General features: G+C 38.7%; 1 protein-coding gene across 1 annotated transcript in view; it reads right to left on the bottom strand.

Annotated features, from left to right (window-relative positions):
- The window catches only part of SUCLG2 (succinate-CoA ligase GDP-forming subunit beta), a 131,707-nt gene that overhangs the window by 2,482 nt on the left and 107,052 nt on the right, over positions 1-22,173 (bottom strand). Inside the window, exon 10 of the mRNA XM_056335399.1 lies at positions 7,204-7,324. Within this exon, the coding sequence (XP_056191374.1) occupies positions 7,204-7,324 (121 nt within the window). The remainder of the gene's footprint in view (positions 1-7,203; positions 7,325-22,173) is intronic.

Below are 22,173 nucleotides of genomic sequence, written 5' to 3'. Positions count from 1 at the left end.
GGGGAGCACAGTGATCTGTGAAGCATTCAGCACAGCACCGTTCCCTCCTCTGCTGCTGCACTAAATTCTCCCACACCAAAGGAGGCTCTACAGCTATACAGTACAAGTGCTCCGCTTTGTATGTAAAAAGCTCAAATTCAGTCAATAGACTACATGCACAGTAAAAGAAAAAAAATCCAAAATTAAAGAAGATATTTCAGGAAAGTACATTTTCCCTGCTGTTCACACTCATATAGAAGACAAGTGAATCGCCTTCCCATTTACTCCAGCTCATTCTTTTCAGAAAACAAAGACAAACAGAAAATGTGAATTCTCCAGAGCTTTCTCCACCAAAGCCAAGTGACAGTTTTGATCGCTGATATGCTTTGTAGCAGAGAAGAGCCTGGGGACAGGTATCCTACCGAGGAAGTGGACTCCACACTTCGGGACCATGCACTAGTCACAAGCACAAGATCCTGAGCTGATCTTTTTTGGGATCAACTCTACCCCCTCTCCTCCAGATCGAGTTCCTTGTTCATTTGCTATGCCAAAATGCTTAATTACTTTGTAATTCGTAGACTCAGCAAAATGAATTTTAATTATATTTGGAGCTATACACTAATTATACCCTTAATTATTAACCAAGCAAGGAGCACACTCTTTACTGTGACACTTCCAGAATGCTCATTTAAAAGGGTGATTTGGGGTTTTTGGCTGACTTTATATAAAATGTCTGAAACTGTACAGCAGAAGTAGAGAAATTCAAAAGTCTGTTTCATCAGTGCACTCAAGTTGGGAATCCCACTCCTGGCACTGAAAAAAGACCAAAGACATCGCTGTCGCAGCAGGCCCCAGCACTCTGTGATAGGAGAGGCAGGTGTCTGGAAGAGGAATGTGGGACCCCATCTGCTAGCTGTTTAAAAGCACTGGAAGAAGAGGTCATGCTTCCCATCAATATGCAGAGGACACACTGTGGGACTCGTGTAGGAAGGTCAAAGACATTTGAAATCTCTGACAGAAGGGTGATTTGGTTGCATAGTAACATCTAAAACTGTACAGGACTCTTCCTACAGAAAAAAAGAATATTATGGGCAGAAAAGAGCACAATTTTCTTTGTTTGTTTTAAACCATCCCATATAACGTAATGTGGAAGCTGCTAATTGCCTGTACAGAACTGTGCAGGGAAGTCAGAAGGCATTACAAAGGTACTCGTCTCTGTTAAGTTCCTCACATTTCTATAGCGATTCCCATAAGTCTCGAAGGCTTTATCTATTATTTAGATACAAGTGTGATAAACATTTAAAACAGTCAAGATTGTACTGATCTCTCAAACAGGATTCTACAAGACAAAATGTGGTGAAAAGAAAAAAATGGAAAGAGAAAAATTTCCCTGGAAGTTTTCCCACACGGAAAAATATTGTGCTGTTTGTGATAACCACATATTTAAAACTAACTTTTGCTCTTCACTAAGTGGCCATTATTAATTTACTAACAGGTCAGAGTGGGAACAATACATTGGATCTGTTCTGCGCTGCATTGATTGCTCTACACACCACTTGTCTAACATGCATTACAAAATCAATAGAAAACACAGTTCACTAAGAAGGGAGGGATAAGATTATGCAGGCAAATAAAAATATGAAACATGAAAAATATCTCACTGCAGTCAAAAGAATAAGGTTACACTTTTTAAAATAAAATATTGTTTTATAGGCAGCCCATACAACTAAACATATTTTTCAGCAAGCATTTCCTTTGTTATAATTTTCTTTTTTTTTTTTTTTTAAATTATAGATTTTTATCCTATTGTGGAAAATACAGAAATTACAGTGAGATCCTGATGAAAGCAGGGGTAAGAGTTTTAAAATTAAATGCTCCGAAAACACTGGAAATATTTAAGAATCTACAACAGGTATCATCTTATTGCAGTAGATATTAAAATAAACAAATAAATAATTCCACTATTCTAACATTAACCTCCTGCCACTGGATGGTGTCAGAGAACTGTAAACAGAATCCCATACACAGGCTATCACAATAACCTGCCCTTCACCTAGAGCCAGCTGAGACACGGTGAAAATACACAGGACTGAAGGACACGGGGCTGTCATTGTCGCTGGGGTTTTCTTTGTTTGTTTGTTTGGGTATTTTTAAACTGAACTCTATTAAGGGAATGGCTTTCTAATGACAAAAAGAAGTTTTTTTCCTTTTGATGCATATTACTGTCAATGACACTTCATGGAAAAACAGAAAAGATGTAATTTTATCAGCATATACCTTCAGACTTTTTAATATAAATATCCACCTTCTGAAACCTGGGTTCTGAAACCACCTCTGTCTGTGTACATGCAATCTCTCACATTTACACTTCTGTTGCCTTGAAATCTCTGCTACCACTAGCAAAGTGAATCTATTCAACTCATTACCTAAAAATCCTAGTGATAAATATTCTATCTAAGCACATTTCTATAAACTGTGAGATTATATTAGCATGCATCGTTACAAATTAGTCAAGAGGACTGCATAGGTTGAATGAAAACAAACAAATAAAACACCTCAATCATACTCCAAAAGGATTTTGATAATGTTCAATTAGTCACTTGCCCTGTTGCCACTGTCCAGTGCTCATGGCTGGAGAGTATGTAACATTCTGCAACGCCATGTCTACCTTTTCAGATAAATAAGACATAAGGGGAGAAGACACATTAAGTATATCCTCACAAACAGAACACTAACATAAAAAAATAATCTGATCTACCTCAAACATTCTGCTCTAACAAAATATTTCACAATATGATGTCTGAAAATTATTATTGATGTGACCACATTACATTATCAATAGCGCTGCTTCAGGTTTGATATGCTACACTGATGAGCACGTTAAGTGCCAAATTCCGCACCCCCACCCCCCCCAGCATGGATCCAGGTTATGTCATTGCTAGCCCACAAGCTGGAAACTCATAGCCTCTCCAGTTCTCAAAGACAGAGGTACTGGAGAGTACGGGACAAGGTTTGAAGCTCATCACTAGCTAACCTTCAGTCAACAACATTTCATTTAAGGTTTGGCTAGTGGTAAGACTAACTTAATCATCTTTAGCTAGGGAACCTATGAAGTTTTGGTGGCTTACACATCTCGTAGCTGTTGGCTCTGCAGTCAAGAATAAATTAAATTTCTTTCACTGCCTAGTTCTAAGAGACAAACACTTTCTATTCTGTCCACCTCATTTACCCTTTTCTGTCTTAAACTTTTCCCAAAGAATATTCTAATCTTTTCCTCTGCCTCATGTTTACATCCTAACTGGAAAGACGCATTTAAATTTGTACTGAATGTTTAAACACAGGATGTCTGAAGAGGTTGATATGAATGGAGTTTTAAGTGTGACTTTGCAATACCCCAGTCTTCTCTCTTGACAGGCAATTTGGTTTACTAAAAATCATAGATGTACGTAATAAACCATATTTGTGAGCAAAACACACAGGCTGGAGAAAAACTTCACTTGTGTGTAAAAGATTGCTGAATATATTAAAAAAAATTGATTTTGAAGAACACAGAAGGTCACAAATCACATGGCTGAAAAATATAATAGGAAATTCTGGATTCAGGCATTTGAATAAAAGCCAATTTGCTTCTAGCTGTGTTTCAACATATTAAGTAGTTCTAATTCCTCCCAATTCTTCTTGTCCTATGAACAGAGAAGCACAGAATTCATTTGTTGAGAGACAATGTAAAGTTTCCAGCATAGGAAGAGGATATCCAATTCACAATTATTTTTTATTTTTTCCTCTTTTCATCTAACAGAGTTACATAAATTAGAAACGAGGTTTGACTTCCATTCAGAACTCATAGTTAGTTTTCACAAAACTTAACCGATGTACCTTACATTTTAAAGGGGAAAAAAGTCCTGCTTAGAACTAGCCGAAGTTAGTTTTCTACATCTACAAAAGACAAAATCTGGAATATGTAGTTTCTCCATTTGTTCACGAGCCTTTTAAACAATAATCCTGCATCTCAGCTGGTGATTTTTTTTCACCAATAAGGCAAGGAAATACATGTAATTATAAAGTTACTATTTTCAAAGAGGGTAGTAATCCTTTCTTTATCCACTGGTAAAACAGCTTGTAATTATTATACAACTGAGAACAAAGATTTGTCCACAGAATCCTGCTAAATCAAGACAGATTTGACTGATTAAAACTCTAGTCATCAAGACATTTGTGATACAGTACGTGCAGGCAAAGAGTCTTTAAAGTGCAGGTCACAAATCTGTTAGATTTATGGGAATAATCATGAACCTTCTGTTGGAAAAACGTTCAAAATGGAAATCCAAAAAAGTGCTTGTCCCTTTTGCTCCTTCTGAAGTGTAAAATGTTATCAGTGATGTTTTAAAGAGTCTTGTGTAGCCTTATTACTTCCACACTACTCATTATTAATTTAAAATCCTCATATGTTTAGATAACCCGGTGTGAGTCCAAAGAAGAACAAAAAAGATGATTGAAGGATCCAGAGGGATTGATTTCTGAGGAAAGATTAAAAGAACCAAATATGTGTATATATACATGTATTTTGCTATAGTTGGGTGATTAAGGAGGCAGAGAAAGCAGAAGTTACGAGCTAACAGTTTTTAAGTACAACATCTGAAGGCTGTAAACATCATGACTCTTTGTTTAGGATGAACCGATGGGTAACACTAGGAATGAGAAAAGGAATGAAAAAAACTTCTGAGATAAATATTATTGAAAAGTGGGAGTTTGCTGTATTATTCTGGGACAGAGTTTCCTAAACAAAATGTAGTATTGCTGTCTCTGGAGTCAGCAACTAGGAGAAGCAGTTGTGCCAGCGGAGGTTTAGATTGGGGATTAGGAAAAATTTCTTCACTGAAAGGGTGCTGAAGCACTGGAACAGGCTGCCCAGGGAGGTGGTGGAATCACCATCCCTGGACGCATTTAAAAAATGTGTAGATGTGGTGCTTAGGGACATGGTTTAGCAGTGGGCTTGGCAGTCCTGGGTTAATGGTTGGACTTGATCTTAAAGGTCTTTTCCACCCTAAATGATTCTATGATTCTATTATTGCAAACTTAGTAAAGAGTAGAGCAATCACGGGAAGATGGTCACAAAAGATGTTTGCATTAAAATCTATGTTTGACACTGAAGATTCAGCTTCAGTCTCAGTGGATGAAGCAGCACACGACTCAAAGGTCACAGGCACAAGAGGAACAGGCACCATGCAGATACCTCTGCAGGGCTTTCTGCAGCCCCAGGCAGCAGCACTCCTGCTCCACAGCTACTCTTCCAGACAAACCCCCCAGTGCAGTAGCACTGGGACTCTCCTCATTCAGCCCAGGGACTGCTTTGCCTCTTGCAATCTCCCAGAAGTCACATTAAAAAAAAAAAATAAAAAAAAATCACCCTTACTGTGTAAAATCGTGGAAGTATCAAAAGTACTGAAGAAAGGTCAAGAAAACCCAGTGGCAGACCTAGCAGACTCCAGTTTAAAATGAGCAAGTTGATCTTCTTGTTTCTCTTATACCATTTTCAAATACTGCAATAGAAACAATTTGCAACTATCTTGTTCATGAGGAAATCTAACGGCTTTTCCAATATCTTCACTTAAAAAAATAACAGCTAACAATAGATGAGAAGTCTTGCAGATCTGACAGATAAACTTCTTCCCAGCTATGACAGACAGGAAAAGCTTCACAACATTGCCTAGAGCTGATAAACAATGAGATTTTATATTATGAAACTTTACTGCTTCTATCCCACATCCATCAGTCTCTCCTTCATCCATATTAAACTATCTACCTACTCTCTTAAGGTGTTTAGTGGTGCTGCATCACCCAAAGATAATCCTCACAATTTGTTTCTAAAATCCATTTTAGAGTATTTAAATTTTCCTGCACTTACCACAGCAAAAGTTTACCCATGTCAAACCAAGAACACACTCTGGAAAGCATTCAAACCCTGCAGTGAAATGCGCACAGAACTTCTACAGGACAAAATTGCATGTCACAGGCTGTGGTCTCCACTGATGCGAACTATGGATCGTGTGAGGAGGAATGGGAAAACCCTGCTTTCTCATGGAAGGTGAAACAAGCAGCCCCCTAACCAACAGGCTTCATGGGCAATCGGTATCTTCATGACTACTGGTGACTTTATTTTTTGAACAGGAAAAAGTCTGATGTACTCAGATTATTTTTCCCTCCCGCCTCCATCCTAGTGTTAAAATTCACCTTTGTTCTGTGTCTCAGGCACATAAAGGGATGCATTTCCTCCTTTCATCACCATTGCTAAGTGATGGGACATTTCATGTTATTTGCACACACACAAACACGAATATTGATTTAAATTAAATCAATAATTGATTTAATTATAATTTGATAATAAATCAAAAATAGGCCTTAAAAAAACCAAACAACCAAAATCAAAACAACCCAGAAAAACCTCTTTTTTCCAAACCTACTTAGCAAAAAAAATAAACGTTTAAAGCTTACCAGGGTTGTGTGCTGATTTCAATCAAAGCACTTTTTTGTTCAATGGCAGAAGAAGAATCTCCTTTCCCCCTTCAGGGCACTTTTAAGAAATTAGACAGAACTCCATATCCACTGCCATTACATCAAACCCAGTAAATGCCCAAAAGCACTGTTCCTTACCTCTCTATTACTTTTTTGTTTCCAATTTAACAATGCTGGATGTACTAAAACCCCAAAGTATTCCTTACAATTACCAAATCTGTTTTTTAATGGATTTTAACTAGATTGGGTATTTCGGCAGAAGAACATGTCACGGGAATCTCTCTCTCACAAATACTATTTCTAAGATCTTTCTTTTAATTATGGTATTGGAGTAAATTTAAGAAAACTCTGTGTTGCTGCAGGTTTAGCAGTAATGGAATTGCATTCAATAAAACAATCATTTGAAAAAGAAATAACTTCCAGTAAACAGAAACTTGCATCAAAATAATTTCTATTTGAATTGCAAGTCTTACAAGCAAAATCATAAAGCTTTCACTGCAAAATTTCATTGCTTCAAGTACCACCAGGGACCAGAAATACAGAAATATGTAAGGAAAGAGTTTACTGACTTCAGGTCATGCTATGGATGAAAAATTGGACACATTCTTATTGTGTGGGACTAATCTGTTTAGAGTTTAGAGACTGAAGAAAGCCAAAGTGGATTACTGTGCACCTGAGGAATGACTTTTGTCTGAAACCATTAGCACTCACCTTCCAGCCTGACCACCAGAGGTACTTTCAGCTCAAGCTCTCGGCAGGCTTTGGTAATACCATTGGCTATAATGGCACAGTTCACGATCCCACCAAATATGTTCACAAGTATTGCTTCAACCTGTAGGAAAGAAACAGAGTAGGAAATTGGGGGGGCGTTTGTGTTTTGTTTGGGCTTTGTTTCTTACAGAAGCACAGGTAAAAGATCCAAACCAGGGTACAAATTCCCCTCTGTCACGTGGGTTCTCATTTACGGAAGGTGCAAGTTTCACATCTCTACTCAGAGAACTTGATCCTGAGTCTACTGTTTCTGTAGCATGTAGCAGTGATTAATTGCCTTGGTCTAAACTGTCATGGTCATTAATGTCATAAACACATTATTACATTGAAAAGGGGAATTTCTACTGAGAAGTATAAATAAAAAGAGATTAAACTATATTTTAGATTTTTTTCATGTATTGAATAATCATCAGATGTTGGAGCTCAGAAAGCACAGCATATGAATGCGTGGTTGCACATGCAATGAAATATTTATGCAGATATTTCACAAACCAATCTGGATACGCATTTTATCATAAGCGGTACAGAGGAAAAGGTAATATACACTTGCCCTGACTTGATAAAGAGGAGTAAAAATCCCTTCTGATTAACGAGGAGAGGCACATAATGAAGAGCATTCATTACAACAGATTAACTGATAACCTCAAAAAAACCTACTATTCATCAGATTCTGGAAACGGAGGTTCCTGCACTACCCTTCACAACATACAAGACATTAATACACACAAGATATTAAAATGGTTTCTTTCCATTTAGCAACGTAGTATAATATTGAACCCAAGTTCATACACAAGGCTTCCCACCATGGCTTGTAAATCGAGGGGGGCACCATACAGATGCAGCTATGCTGTTTCTTCTTCCACACTGGGGCTAATCCACAGTGTTCGGGGTACTCTTAAAGTACGCTTCACGGGGTGTCACAAACAAGATTTGCAAGACTCATGTTGACTCAAAAGACGACAAGATAAAGAAGGGATTAGGTTTGAAGGAATGAAATATCACTGGATTTCACTTGTGCATGATGTCAACTGCAATTATGCTTAACTCATTGCACAAGTTGAACAGATTCACTTTGCCCACCTCCAGGTAGCCAGACTCATACCAGCACCAAGAAAATTCCCTGCAGTCACACATGTTTATAGCTCTGTGCAATCAGGTTTAATATTTCTCTGCAGACAAACCATGACAATTAACTCCTGTGATGTGCTGTCACACACACAAATTGAAAGCTCACCACTGTTGGCAATACTGCCATCCACAATGCAGCAATGGAAAAGGAAAAAAAAAAATCTCAACACATACTTTACTTCCTACAAGAAATCATCTCACTCCTGAGCAGTACCCTAGACTGCAAAAACATCACTTACTAGGAGCACATGCAGTGTTTGCATTGCGCTAGCAAACTCCAATGCTAGTACAACAGTTGTAAAAGGAAGATGGCAGCGGGGCCATCTCATTGACGTCTCTTGTATCACCTGCTGATCCTTCCAGCTCCAAGACTTTCCATGATGCCACTCAAAAAGTGGTTAGAACAGTTCCCATCTGACCATGCGGGACACGGCCCGATTTTCTCCTCTCAAGCTTATTAGACACCAACTGTCATTAGTTTTCCAGTGCTGATGTGCTAGGATGCTGCCTGCCCCTGCTACTTGTCTTCTCTTACTATTTGCGGTGCAGTAATCCAGTTAAGATTTGCTCACTCTTCTGGGCATCCTGATACTATAAACAGAATTCATGCCATTGCAGTTCTTCATTTCACCTTTGCATTTTAACAAAATCCTTAACTCTGTAGAAGCTACCAGCAGTGAAACCTTAGAGAGCCCCTTCACTGCCTCGCTCCTTCTGCTCGTGCACATGCAAACACTCTTTGTGTTAGGAGGTAAAAACATGTAAAGAAAAAACTGAGCCCTTCAAAACTCTTGCCACGTTAACCCTTATGGTAGAGAGATATCTATGCAAAGCACTTTGATGTTAAAATACACTAGTGATGGATTCTAGCAGCAGGACAAACCACAGTCAGCATCCCATCCTCGCTAATGCGTGCTCCTAATTCAGGGACATTGCACCAGGCATGTGACAGATCAACTTAACCAAGTGTGTTTACATTATTAGAGATAAGGAGGAGGATTTTATGCCCAGTACAGATATTTTAATTCCTAATGCAGACATTCTCATTTAAGGATCTGCTTTTCAGCTTTCAAACTGAATTCTAATCAGGACTTCTAATCCATTGGCAGCAAAAGGGGAAAAAAAAGTTGAAGGAAATTAGATGCAGCTTGGATAATTGATGTTTGTATGCTTGGCTTTAATAAAAATACACTGTTAAATTAGAGAGGAGTCTAAAAGGATTCAATCAATAAGAAACTGAATCAGGTAGAGAATTCAATCATGGGTTTTATTGTAATCTTCCAAATAAGCCAAAAGATCAGTCCAAATGATGCTGAGATTCACTTTAACTTTGCTGAAATTTGTGAACATTGTTTATATATGCTTCTGTAGCCTGACTAGATCTTGCATTTCCAGCTGAAAGAACTTTAAAATTCGGAGCCAGTAGACGGATGAAAAGGTTTTCAGTATTTCATGTGCACAGAGAATGCACAATCTCTGTATTATTTAAGTCTGCAAGAAAATAAACCTCCCATTGTATACCATTACATATTAACATGCATATGGACTATAAGACATACCAAGGAGAGGGCAAACTGTCTACATACAAGACAGGTTACTTGATAGCATTATTATTCTGATAAATATTTTCATTCAACAGCATGCCTTTAAAAATTATTTTGTATTTCAGCAACATTAAGGAAACTAAAGATAGCACTGTATCCACAGGTTAGGTTCTTTCCATCCACCAAAACAATGGATATATACACATAATAGCACGAGGACATCACCGTCAATAGCAGAAACAACCCGCAGTCTACCAGCTCTAAGCACCAATGCTGGGAAGCAAAAGTGATAAAAACTAAGAATGCTGCATTATCAATCTCTTCATGCTAGATATGGTATTGTATTGCGGTGAATACTGGAATACCCACTAATCCCACTGCTCCTAAATACTATGTAAACATATATGTAGACACAGAGGTAGCCTTTTCTCTCTTTATATAAGAAACTAGATATATTTATGTACATATATATATTTATATACAATCTATGTTGCTTTATTAATAAAAGTTTTAATTTACAGGGCTTTTTGTTGAAGTGAGCCTTGACAAAGCCTGCAATTTCTGCTTTGAATGTTTGGCATCAAAAAACCCCACCCCAAGTAAGTGTAATTGTATGCTAAATGAAGCAATGGTGCTAGATTACTGTTAGAATTGTATTGGATCACCGACATAATATGCAAGGCTGCCAGGTTCCACGCAACTAAGGGCATTTCACGTACAGCAGAAGCAGCTTTAGCATACCTGCCTGCGCTCTAAATATATATATTTATATAGTGTGTGCACATTTGATATATTTTCTTCTTTATTTTTTTCTCTAAAATGTTCTTAGTCTTAACAAAATGTACGCTGACATCTGATCATCATACATTTAAGGATTAACACAGGCAGCACATAAAAGCATTCCACCTTTCCTACAACCCATTTATAAATCTATACACAGGACGTCTTGCTGTCTGCAGCCGCTGCCCCCCACGTTGTCTCATCTGATGACAGCAGGAAAGACTTGCAACAGTTTTCCAACTACCAGCAGTGTCAGATGCACACCTTGTGACTTCTTTTCCCTTCTATGCACACACAGGATGCATGAACACTCACACAGTGCAACTACAAACATTATTATAAAATCACCAATATAATCTCTGACCTTGCTGTAAATTGTTGCACTGAAGCTCAATTCATTTATTTTAGTTGAAAACAACCTATTCAGGAACTGTCAGTAAAACTACATCTGCAGCAAATTAAAACTACGCTAGCGAAGAACTTGCTTACAGTTTGCTTTGATTGAAACCTGAAAAAAACGCCTTTACATTTGAAGCTAACTGAATTTATTGACCACTCCTAACTCTTTCATCAGCTAAAAGTGCACCCAGACATTACAAAGCAAACTATATTTGTTGGTCCTCTTCTCCAGGATGCCCCAGGTCACATCTACATGGAAGACAGTGGGTTTGCATGGTACAGCTGGCAGACATGTTCCTGCCTGGGGGCTTTTAGCATTTTTTTGAGGTTAAAACATGTATCATGTCTCCCAATCCTTCCGATCAGCAGAGTCTAACTTTGTGTCTGCAAAACCAAGTTCTTTTACGAAACTAAATCATTAGGTTGCCAGAAAATAAATAAGAAAAGCAAGCCAGCCCCACACTGCCAGGCATTTGTTTCTTCTCTCCTTCCTTCAACATAATAAACAGCAGTGGAAGAGTGGTATCTCAAACATATCAAAGAAAGCTCACATTGCAAGATGCTGGGAAGCAGGCACTGAAGATGCAGATGTATTCTCAGCTCATGGAGGGAAAGTAAAAGGGGCTACAACCTACAGCCCGAACCAGATAGCCAGTACAGCAAACACACACAACAAGCCTGACAAGCCCTGCCACTTAAGACTTACATTCCCATTCTGATCTTCAGAGATGCTTAGCACCTCAGATCCCAGGGAATCCCTGTTAAAAAGAAGGGTATTCACCAGTTCCAAAATGAAATATCCAGGTTGTGGTTTGGCCTTGCAAAGATCCATTGGCCTTCGTAACAGCGACGTGCAAGAGCTTCTTTCTCACAGAGCCGGAAGACTGTGGGAACCTTTCCCAACAACAAAGCATCAAGAACAGCTGCAGCTGAGAGATGTGTAAGGCAAAACACACTCAGAGGAACGCAGCTGCCAAGGGCAGAGAATCCCAGGAGTGCATATTTAATTGGCTACAGGTAAGCAAGGAAATTTGTCTCATTCAACTTCTTAGAGGCTACACATTGACAGTTTGTGAAAGAAATCTTCAGCATGACAAGGAGAAAGTGAGTCTCCTTGTTATCTCTTTTGGAGACACAGACACTGAGGCAGAGAGCTGAGGACATTTTTCCAAACCCGCTGGAAATGGTTGAGTTTACCTGGATTACAAGCCAAATGCTCTTGTGTCCCACACAAAGATCTGTTCCCATGCCTTTTAAGAGGTAGGTAGCAATACTAAGAAAAAGAAAAAAACCAAAACAAAACCCAAACTACTGGGTAGAATGGGATGCATAGTTCTTCACTTTAAATCCCATAAGGTATATTCAATCCTTCCTATTATTCCATTGGTCTTTATTATTCATTCATTCAGTTAACAAAATTTGTTTCAATGTGAAAGAAGCAGATTATCTCCAACTCTCAATACAATGTAATAAAATGTAATAAAACAGAGATGCCATAAACTTGCATCTTCGCTCTGCATCTTTCTGCTCCAACTGATAAGTCAGATGCAAACATTTTTAAAATGTCTCTATATTATTATAACTTGGACCGCAGGTCAAATGTAACTTTTTCTTATCCAGTTTTGAAATATTACTCTAATCCTCTAGCTTTTCATATCAGACAGCATTTATGGTTCATTTGAAAATAAAGATTAAACCTACCGTATCAGAGCAGTATGAAAGATTTACAAACACAAACCCAATTGCTTAAAATATCCACTAGAGGACAGTGCAATTCAATGTGGAAAAGGAAGATAAAAAATCCCCTTGGAGAGAGGAGCAGGGCGATTTTTCCTAGTTAAAGCCAAACTATCTCATTTGACTTTAGCAAAATGATGCAAAATATTATTTTGCCTCTTGGGGGCGGGGGGGGGGGGGGCAGTTCTGAAAGGTGATAAATTTAAGGAGGCTGAATCAACAAAAAGCAAAGCAAGAAAGCTTGCATTCAAGTGAAGAAATACTGATACAATGCAATTTTGAATGTTTTATACTATTCTAAAATAGATCAAGGTTTAAAATTCACTAGTAATGTACCCTTATACCATAGCAGGAAAAGAACTCTGATGAATCTCCAAAACAAAATTCAGATTTTTCTGTCAGGGAAGACTGGCTGACAGGGAGGAAAAGCAGATTAAGGTTTTTCTCCAATGCAATTTTTTGGCCTGTATTCAAGAGGTTCCTGAGGAACAGAAGCCTCACTGAGCACCAACACCCTGTTTCTGTTACACCCAGTTGTTGTATGTTAAGCCCTTCTCTTCCGTGGCCGGTGAGATGGCGGTACCGGCCCCGCACTGCAGGACGGCCTTTCAGAAATGCGGCTCCTCTGGTGCCACCCTAAGAGTCCCAGAAACCACATCTTTGCAAAATCAAAATGTTGTAGCTCCAGTTTCTGGTGTGCTGATGTCAGCCTATGGCCTTCAGTCCTTCCTGCTTACAGAGAATTCAGGACCTAGAACAGGATACAATTTTATTGGTTTTTGCTGGTTTGAAAATGATTCAGCAACAATCCTCTGCTAATTGACCAGAGCCAGGTTGTGGCCATGCGATGGGGTAAGAAAAACATGTAGGCAAGCAGAGTTCTGTAGCAGGGAGGGCTCTGGTGCTCCTCCAATACCTAAGAGCTCCTGGCATGGAGAATCCACCAGGAACACGTCTGTCCTGGGATTTGGTCTTACTCCTTTGTAGCACTGACATAAGAAAAAATATTAAGGGATCGGAGCCCATTAAAATAAAGGTATGAGATGAAATTAGGACTGACAGATTATGCACCACTGTACGGTATTGGAAACAGTCCCTGGAGACCTTCCTTTGCCCAGCAGCAAGGAGCCTGTCTTTTGGGAACAGAAATATTCCAATTCTATACACAGAGTCTCCCTCAAATTCCAAGATAGCATGGGAGGCAGCAACATGACCTCAGGAACCTTCATTTCAATGTTACTTTTCATCAAGCCGGATTTCGGGAACATTTCCTAATCTGCAGGGCACGTGCTCTGCACACCCGGAGCCCTGGCACAAACACATGCATCACCATAATGCCGTCATTCCTGTGCAGCCCTTGGTATGTGATCACACTTCAGATGTGTTCATGTAGATACAAACCACCACGTGCTTCCTACGCCTGTGCTACCGCCTGGCAAGACATCAGTCAGCTCCTGTCCAGAAACCATATACGCTGTGCTAATACAGTCCAGAGTGTGAGCTAATTAATCCTACTGCAGGATACAGGGAGAGCAGGCAAGTGAGTGCCTGCAGCCATGCAGACATGCTCTTTCTGATAGGAAGCACAACCACTTCCTAATGTAATCCTTATTTATGATAATAAGGGACAAGAATAAGGAAAGAGAGGGAAAGAAAAATGTTGAGACCACAATGTACTATTCTGAAATGTATTTGACAATAAGCACAACAGCTTTTAGTATTGTTTTGGGAATAAAATGGAGCTGGTAGTTGCTAGAACAATTGCCATTTTTGGTGCCAATACAGGAGGAGAACTCTTGCATCAGATCATTGGTACCTGGAATAGAAGTACATGAATTTGTTCTGACTATCATTTAAATAGCTGAGCTTCAAGGGCATTAAGCCCCTGGACGAGCAGATCACAATGCAGACCAATATAACATTAAGGGACTATGACTACCTACATGACCACGTATTGCAAGACTGAAAAACCCACACATGATCAGTTTGTGTGTGTCAGATGAGACTGCAATACTTCAGATTCCTTTTAATTTCCTCTATACGCACACAGAACTAAGGGTAGTTGCATGTCTAGGTCTGATTCGGGGGATTTTATTGTAGCAAAAAGATGATGCCCCCACACCCCATCTCTGGTAGGCATATGCAGTAAGCACTGGTCATCGGGTACTTGGGGAATTCATGTTACCTGACTGTACCGCATTAGCACGACGAGTTTTAGGTACTCTTGAAATCCACTCATGGAAGTTAGTTTATACAGTAGCACAACTGCAAGTCGTTCTTCCACAGCAGCAAAGTCTATAAAAATTGATTCAATATTTGCTGAATTTTGCCTCTCCATTTCAGTTTAATTTCTCAAAGGCACATAGTACAGTTTCTCCAACATTCTTAGTATCTAAGTCCAAATCAGATTTTTGCTAAACAATAATCAGCTTTCTGGAAAAAAAAATGATGATTACATTGCTATGTTAAAGCAATGTGATACAACAGGTAGCATGGGGTCCTGTTATTTCAGCAACATGCTATGCCCTGGGGATGCATCTGTGTACAGTTTCATCATACTTTAGGATGTGCTAAAAGGCAAAAGGCCAAACAATTTTAAATCATTTGAACAGAAAAAAATGCAGTATTCCTCATAAGATGGAGTACCTGGAGAACACGGATATATGATCAAAAGGGAACTGCTGCAGTACACAACCCACAGCATGTTGCTGTCAGACGAATTGTTCTAACAGTAAGTTACACTGGTCACTGTGCTGCGGCGTCTTACAGACACTTGGAAAATTACCAAAACTGATGCTATTAAATGATACGATCACAAATATCGACAAAAGGGCTTGACTAAATAAAACTGTTGATTTGATGACTAGTTCAAGTCTTCATGTTTATTTCAACAGCCACATAAAAATGTATGCATTATGAATCTGGAAATATCTTAAGGTGTGCCTTCTCTCTACTTGTTGGCCACTGGTTTGATTTTGACGTAAGTCCAGCCAGAAAATGCCTTACTGTAAACAGAGAGTTACTTCGTAATTCAAGGAAGTAAAAAACCAAGCCAAACCAAACCCAAAACTGCACCAAGATCTGAAATCTTGATATGAATAATATTTGAGGACTGCTAGTAAAATTTCCAAACAAAGCACGACATTTGAACGTGTCACTTTAAAACTATTCTAAAACATTTTTTTTTTAATTTGCTTCTGGAGTCCCTCCACATCTGATAACTATGTAGCCTTCAAAAGGCACATGGGACCCTATCAAACCAGCTTATCTAACTGGAGTGATCTGGAGACACAGTGAGGTTTGAGTGAACACCGCCATTCGCCAGAAGAAGGCACACCTACGGCTGATGAGAACACCCACAGGTCTACTAGGTGTCAAAATCTCATGCTTGTGCTCTGAAACATCTGTCATCCACTGTCTGGAAACAGTAAAAATGAATTTGTCCTGTAAGATACTGAAATTATATTTGCTCATGGCAAGATTACACCACCTTTCTCTAAAGAATTTGGCAATGGCTACTTTCAAAGCAATGACTAATGCAAAACAAGTTTTATCAGGTCTGTTCTGGGTCTGGCAATTTTTAGAACTCCCAGTCTGCACAGTGAGAATTGTGCCCAAAAAATCTCAAGTACAAAATTGAAAGGACTTTTTGTAAGCACACTTGATGCTTATACTCTTCTTACACTATGAACAAAAAAAAAGCCCCAAAACAAAAACAGGAGTCAAAAAAGTAACATAACTTTGGAAATTATTAGCAAATGAACTATCAGAAACAGTTTACACAGACAGAAAAATAAGATCCTAAAGGCATGGCCATGTATACAAAGTTGGCAACCAAAAAGTCTGATGAATATTGCTAACTTCTAAGGAAGGCTGAAAAAAAAAAGGGCAAGTCAATCATCATGACTTTGCATTTCTGCTCAGGAGAACAAGAAAAAAAATCTTAATCTTTAAAACAGACTTTGATTTTCTCCCCATATTGAAAGCTAGGAACTCACTTTGCATGAAGATTTCATCTTCTGTTTATAGAAGGCACAGGAACCTAGGAGGTGGAATTTTAAGAGAGACTCCACATGTTGAAAGATTGACACTGTAAGACTTCACAGCACCAGTCATCTGTCATTTCTTTTTCCCATCATTACATGTTCAGCTCTACACCTTGTTTTGGGTAAGGGACAGACCCAACTACCACTTTTCAAGCCATCGTGGCAAGGGATTTATTTCCTGAAACCAACAGTCATCAAACCCTATCTTTACTCACTCTTTAGAAATAGCCTTAGAAATATAAATACTGTATTTATCTAGACTATCAAAATACTAAGTGATCATTCCCAACACAAGGGAGTAAAGAGATGAAGAACAGTTACTTTTGTGCTCTACAGACTTGGGATCTTCCTATTTTGTCACCTGAGAAACATCTTTGACATGTATTCCCCAAGCAGGAGAGAATGAAATGCTACAGGAGCTCCTATATAGGTCACACTGCCTTTCCTACTGAGACAACAGCAACTTCTAAAACGGAATTCTGTACTTCAAGAAGCTTAATTAAAGTATAAAAATGCATTGTCATGGGTACTGTACTGCATATACACATCTGAAATCTCCAAATAATTAAAATCTGTTATTCTATGGAAACACGGTATTCATAAAAATGTGAATTACTGTGCTTATTAGGTTTCAAATTACTACCACGTAAAAATCAGCTCACTATTAACAGGTCAGTAAATCAAAATAGAAACACTAAATCTGAGAAAAATATGAAGAAAAGTGACAGGTACTGAACAAGCTTCATATACAGTAAGACAAAATAAACTAGGAATTTCCATCTTCGAAAAGGAAAGCTGAAGGAGGACATCCAGCAAAGACTGCAAGTAGTAAGAGAAAAAAGGAACAGGGTGCAACCACTTTGTACCTGCCTCCAGGTAATTTTATTTCTTAATCCTTAGTTCTTGTAACGCCAGAGGTAGCGAAAATACAAAAGGGGTGCTTTCACTGTTATTTTTAAATGCAGCATACATTTATTGTGTGAAACTAATTGCCACAGGATATTGCTTATGACAAAAGCTTACATGAGTTGAGAATATACAGTAACAAATACACCAAAGACTCGTTAAGTACAAGGATATCAAAGATCACTAGAAAGCAGGGAAAATACCCCAGGAAAGCACCCTCAGACACTTGTCGTCTTCTTGTGTTCTTCTCCAGGAACCTGCTTTTGGCCACTACTGGAGGAAAAAAGATCAGATCGAGACAGATCTAAATCTTACTCAATGCAGTTACATTCTTCCATTAGAAAAAAATGTGTATCCATAAGTTACAACACCTATACACTCTCCCTGTCCAAATTAAATCACAAAATAGTTAATGCTTGAGTCATATGTTCCTTTACCACTTTCGGTGATTACCATACTGTCTAATCTCAGCAGTTACCACTTAATACCATTCAGGTATGTGGCCTGGACAAGTGATTAGAATGGGTGATTTTGATTACTTCTCTTTTCATTTTAATACAATCAATTCCCTGCTTTTTCCTATTCTTTCAAGGACAGGAGCCCAATCAGCAGATGGGAACCTAAATTCATACCTGTGACTTTGTCCACATGGGGAACAAGTTTAAGAATAGCTTATGTATGCCCTCTTCCTTTTGCTTCATTAAGCCTTCTCATCAAGCAACTGGTGTTCAAACAGGGAGAAAAGCTAGTTCCCTACGACGTTACCAAGCCCTAGATGGAAGACAACGTAAGGAGAACTTGGACAATTTCCTTGCACCTTGCTAAACTCGGCCTGCAACATTTCCTGACAGCAGAAGGAGATGTGGGGCAGCTTACCACCCATCAGCTCAGACTCTTTCAGCAGCAGCTGACCATCAGGACTTGCTACCACCTCAGTGTTAGCGAGAACTTTTGTTCCAGAAATGTGTCTTCCAAAGACCGGCTGCTCTGGCATTATATATTAAAGACATTCAGCTCAGAACAGGACTGCTGAAAGATAGATAATGATCTTTATCTTCCGCAAGGTTTATATAAAGTAATTTAAACTAAAAAAAAGTGACAGTTTAAAAATTAATGACCAGTAATAACATCCCCACAAATAGGATGCTAAGCTAAGAACTGTATTATTGCAAAATAGGATGACTCAGGAGTTGACAAAGTGGTTCTACATACTTTTTGGATTGTTACTACTTGCAAAATCAAAAATGCAACATTTTTTTCTTGGGGGGTGTGTGTGTGAAATCAGCCTCTCTGACAAATAGAAATCAGTGATGTCACTTTAGTCCTCCTAATAATTCAATCTATCATCTTCATTTTCAGTAAACTTTTTCCACCTATTTCCTGCATTAAAAAAGGGAATCACCTTCAGAGAAATAATTATTCGATAATGATCTACCAGCCACTTTTCACAAATTTATCAAAGTATCTTGTAATAAAAACAGAGCTGAATGTTTTTAACCACAACCCCAAAGTGATACAATCGGCAAATCTAAACTGTGAAAGAAGTTATAAAGCTACATTAAGAAACAGATGGAGTGAGCATAAAACAATCACAGATAAGCCAGCATAAAGGAACTTAACTTTAGATTAATCAAGGCTGAGATGCCCCAGGCAGCCATGGGGAGTCACACACATTAAAATTAAAAGCAGCAGCATGTAAATCACAGCCTGCTTCCTATATCTCAACCCAGTTCTGTACAGAATAACACATGGAATTGTAGGTGTCTCTGTTAACCATGTTCCCTTGCTTCACAAGTGATTTTGCAGTATGGTCAAGGAAAACATGTAACTCCAAAAAATGGCTCTCCTATATACCTGTTAACTTCAGTGAGAATTGGAAACATCTTATGAGGATTTTAAACTCCCACATTAAATTGCAAAAAAATGTCAGAATGAGCCTCAAACACCTGAAACTACACAAGATGAAAACAAGCAAATAGCCAGCAAATACTCAGTTATAAACCCAACCATCTATCACACAGCCAAAAGCTGTCACTTGGCTTCAGGAGCAGACTTTTTCTAAATTCAGATTTTCTGCAGTGATCAATACTGTATTATATTGGCAACTTAACAGTAGTTCCTTGGTGTAGGAATCCAAAGATAAAAATAAAAGAACCAACTCCAAAACAAAAACTATTTCAGAACCTTGCTATAGTGCAAAACTCAATCGCAGTATTTAATGCCAAGCAAACAGATAAGACCAGCAGTGCCTCATACCTTTTGATCTCAAAATCAGATAAACGAGCACATCCAAAGTAGATTACTTATTCTACAATTTGGTAGTACAAAAGTGGAGTCACAGGTTTATATCTTCTTGTGGAGACTATTTTTTTTTTTGTTTATTATTTCACTGCTGGATGATCCACAGAAAGAAAAAACTTCCCATTGTCAGAATCTATTTCATCACCTGAGAAACACACCTTGTGCTCCGATATCACACAGTAACAAGAACCAATCACGATCTGGGCTAAGCTGTAAAAGTCAATTCTAAGTATATATTTCAAAAGAAAACCATACAAATGGTTATAAGCAAGGAAATTAATGCAGGCAGAAACAGTTTAATGCATGTATTGCTTGTAGTTTTTGTTAATTACTTTTTAAGTACTTATGCACAGTAGTAGCTAAAGAGAATTTGAAAGAGATTACATAAAAACGTTTCCAAGTGGGTGTTTCACGCTGAGCCACAGTCTGCCGTAGTAGCACTGATTAATCAGGAAAGCCTTGCCTTCACTTTCAAGGCCCTTAATGGCCCGCCATAATCTCATTCCCACGCTCTCTTCAAGCATCAACAGGGTAGGTTCCTGCCTACACTCTGTCCTGCTAGTTGATGGCTGCCACCAGCTAAACTTAAACAGTCACGTTAATGCACTTCGCCATATCGGAAAGAAGTTTTCCATTAAGATTCCCCCGTGCAACTCCACTGACACTTTTTAGTCATGACATCTACAACCCCCCCAAAAACCTCATGGGCTGACAAGGTAAGGCTCTTGGCAACCTGAAACCATTGTGACTGTAGCTCTCAGTTTCCATTTTCCATCTTGGTCCCTACTGGAACTTCACAGGTTCCTGTAATGGCTTTAATCCAATTAAAGCACAAATGGAAGGAGAGAGGAGCAAGACCTTCCTTTATCACCCGATATGACTTAGCTGTAATGCAAAATCATATCCTAGGACAGTCAGCTTTTTGAATTAAAGACTTGGTTTTTATTCTGCATTGACATACAGTCTGGCATGATGTCGTCCTGGTCCACCAAGAGCCAATATAAAAGAAAAAAATACTACTACTGACACTGTACTGTAGCAGCAATTAACCCAATCCAGCAGCTGCAAAATGACAGTGGCTCCACTGTGAACTAATACACTGGCCGTGAAAGCAAATCCATGTGTGCTTCATGCTATTGCTTTTTAATTCACTGCAGTTGTCATTTTAATGCTACAATTCACCTCCACAGGAACGCACTTCAAACGAACACAGGCACTCGCAGCCACCCGGCACAGCGACGCGTGGTTATGTTGTCACCAGTGCTGGCCCTAAACACATACAGATCATAGCTCTGGAATGTCAGCAGGTGACACGCGGAGGATGCTCAGAGGACCTTATCCATGTCCTTGGAAAGGGATGGGAACTCAGCGGTTCTCAGCGGCATTTGCAAAAAGGACAATGGACGAATTGAACACCTTTGCAACAAGTCCCTGTTCTAGAAGGCCCTTCTTTTTTTGGGTGGAAAACATCACCAATACTCAATTTCTGGGAGATGTCAGTCCAAAGTAGACTATCATATTTGGCCTTTAGGGCACCAACACACAGCTGAAGAATTTCAGTTGAAGAACGGCTTCCTGTACTTATTATTTGATTTAATAAAGCCATCTACCAGTTAAGCGTGGACACACACTAAAAAACTCAAGCCCAATACTTCTGAAAAGCCAAGATACCCTGCAGCACCCTCAACAGCTCTCACCTTGGTGACACCTTTGAGTGTTTATAAAGAGCAAAGGAAAGGACTCTGGTTTACTTCTGCCTAATTAAAATGTTTTAAAAGAATTTAATTACAACATGCCAAACTACACAAATGTAAAGATCTTTCCTACAGAGAATAAGTGATGAATTGAATGATTACTTTTTTTTTTTTAATCAAACTGTTGGCAAGCGGTGTGGGTTTCCTGTTTGTAAACAACCACATGAATGCTAAACATATTTATTCACAACTTGACACGAAACACAGCTCTGTAATTAATCATTTCCCTATCCAATTCAGCAAAATAAAAACCCAAACTTGTACCCCTTTCTTATTATGAAATAGTCAGTTACACATAAATGAATAATTATCGGA

Source organism: Falco biarmicus, chromosome 4, assembly GCF_023638135.1.
Source record: "Falco biarmicus isolate bFalBia1 chromosome 4, bFalBia1.pri, whole genome shotgun sequence".
Classification (NCBI taxonomy): Eukaryota; Metazoa; Chordata; class Aves; order Falconiformes; family Falconidae; genus Falco; species Falco biarmicus.
This window is presented reverse-complemented; position numbering and strand designations above follow the sequence as displayed.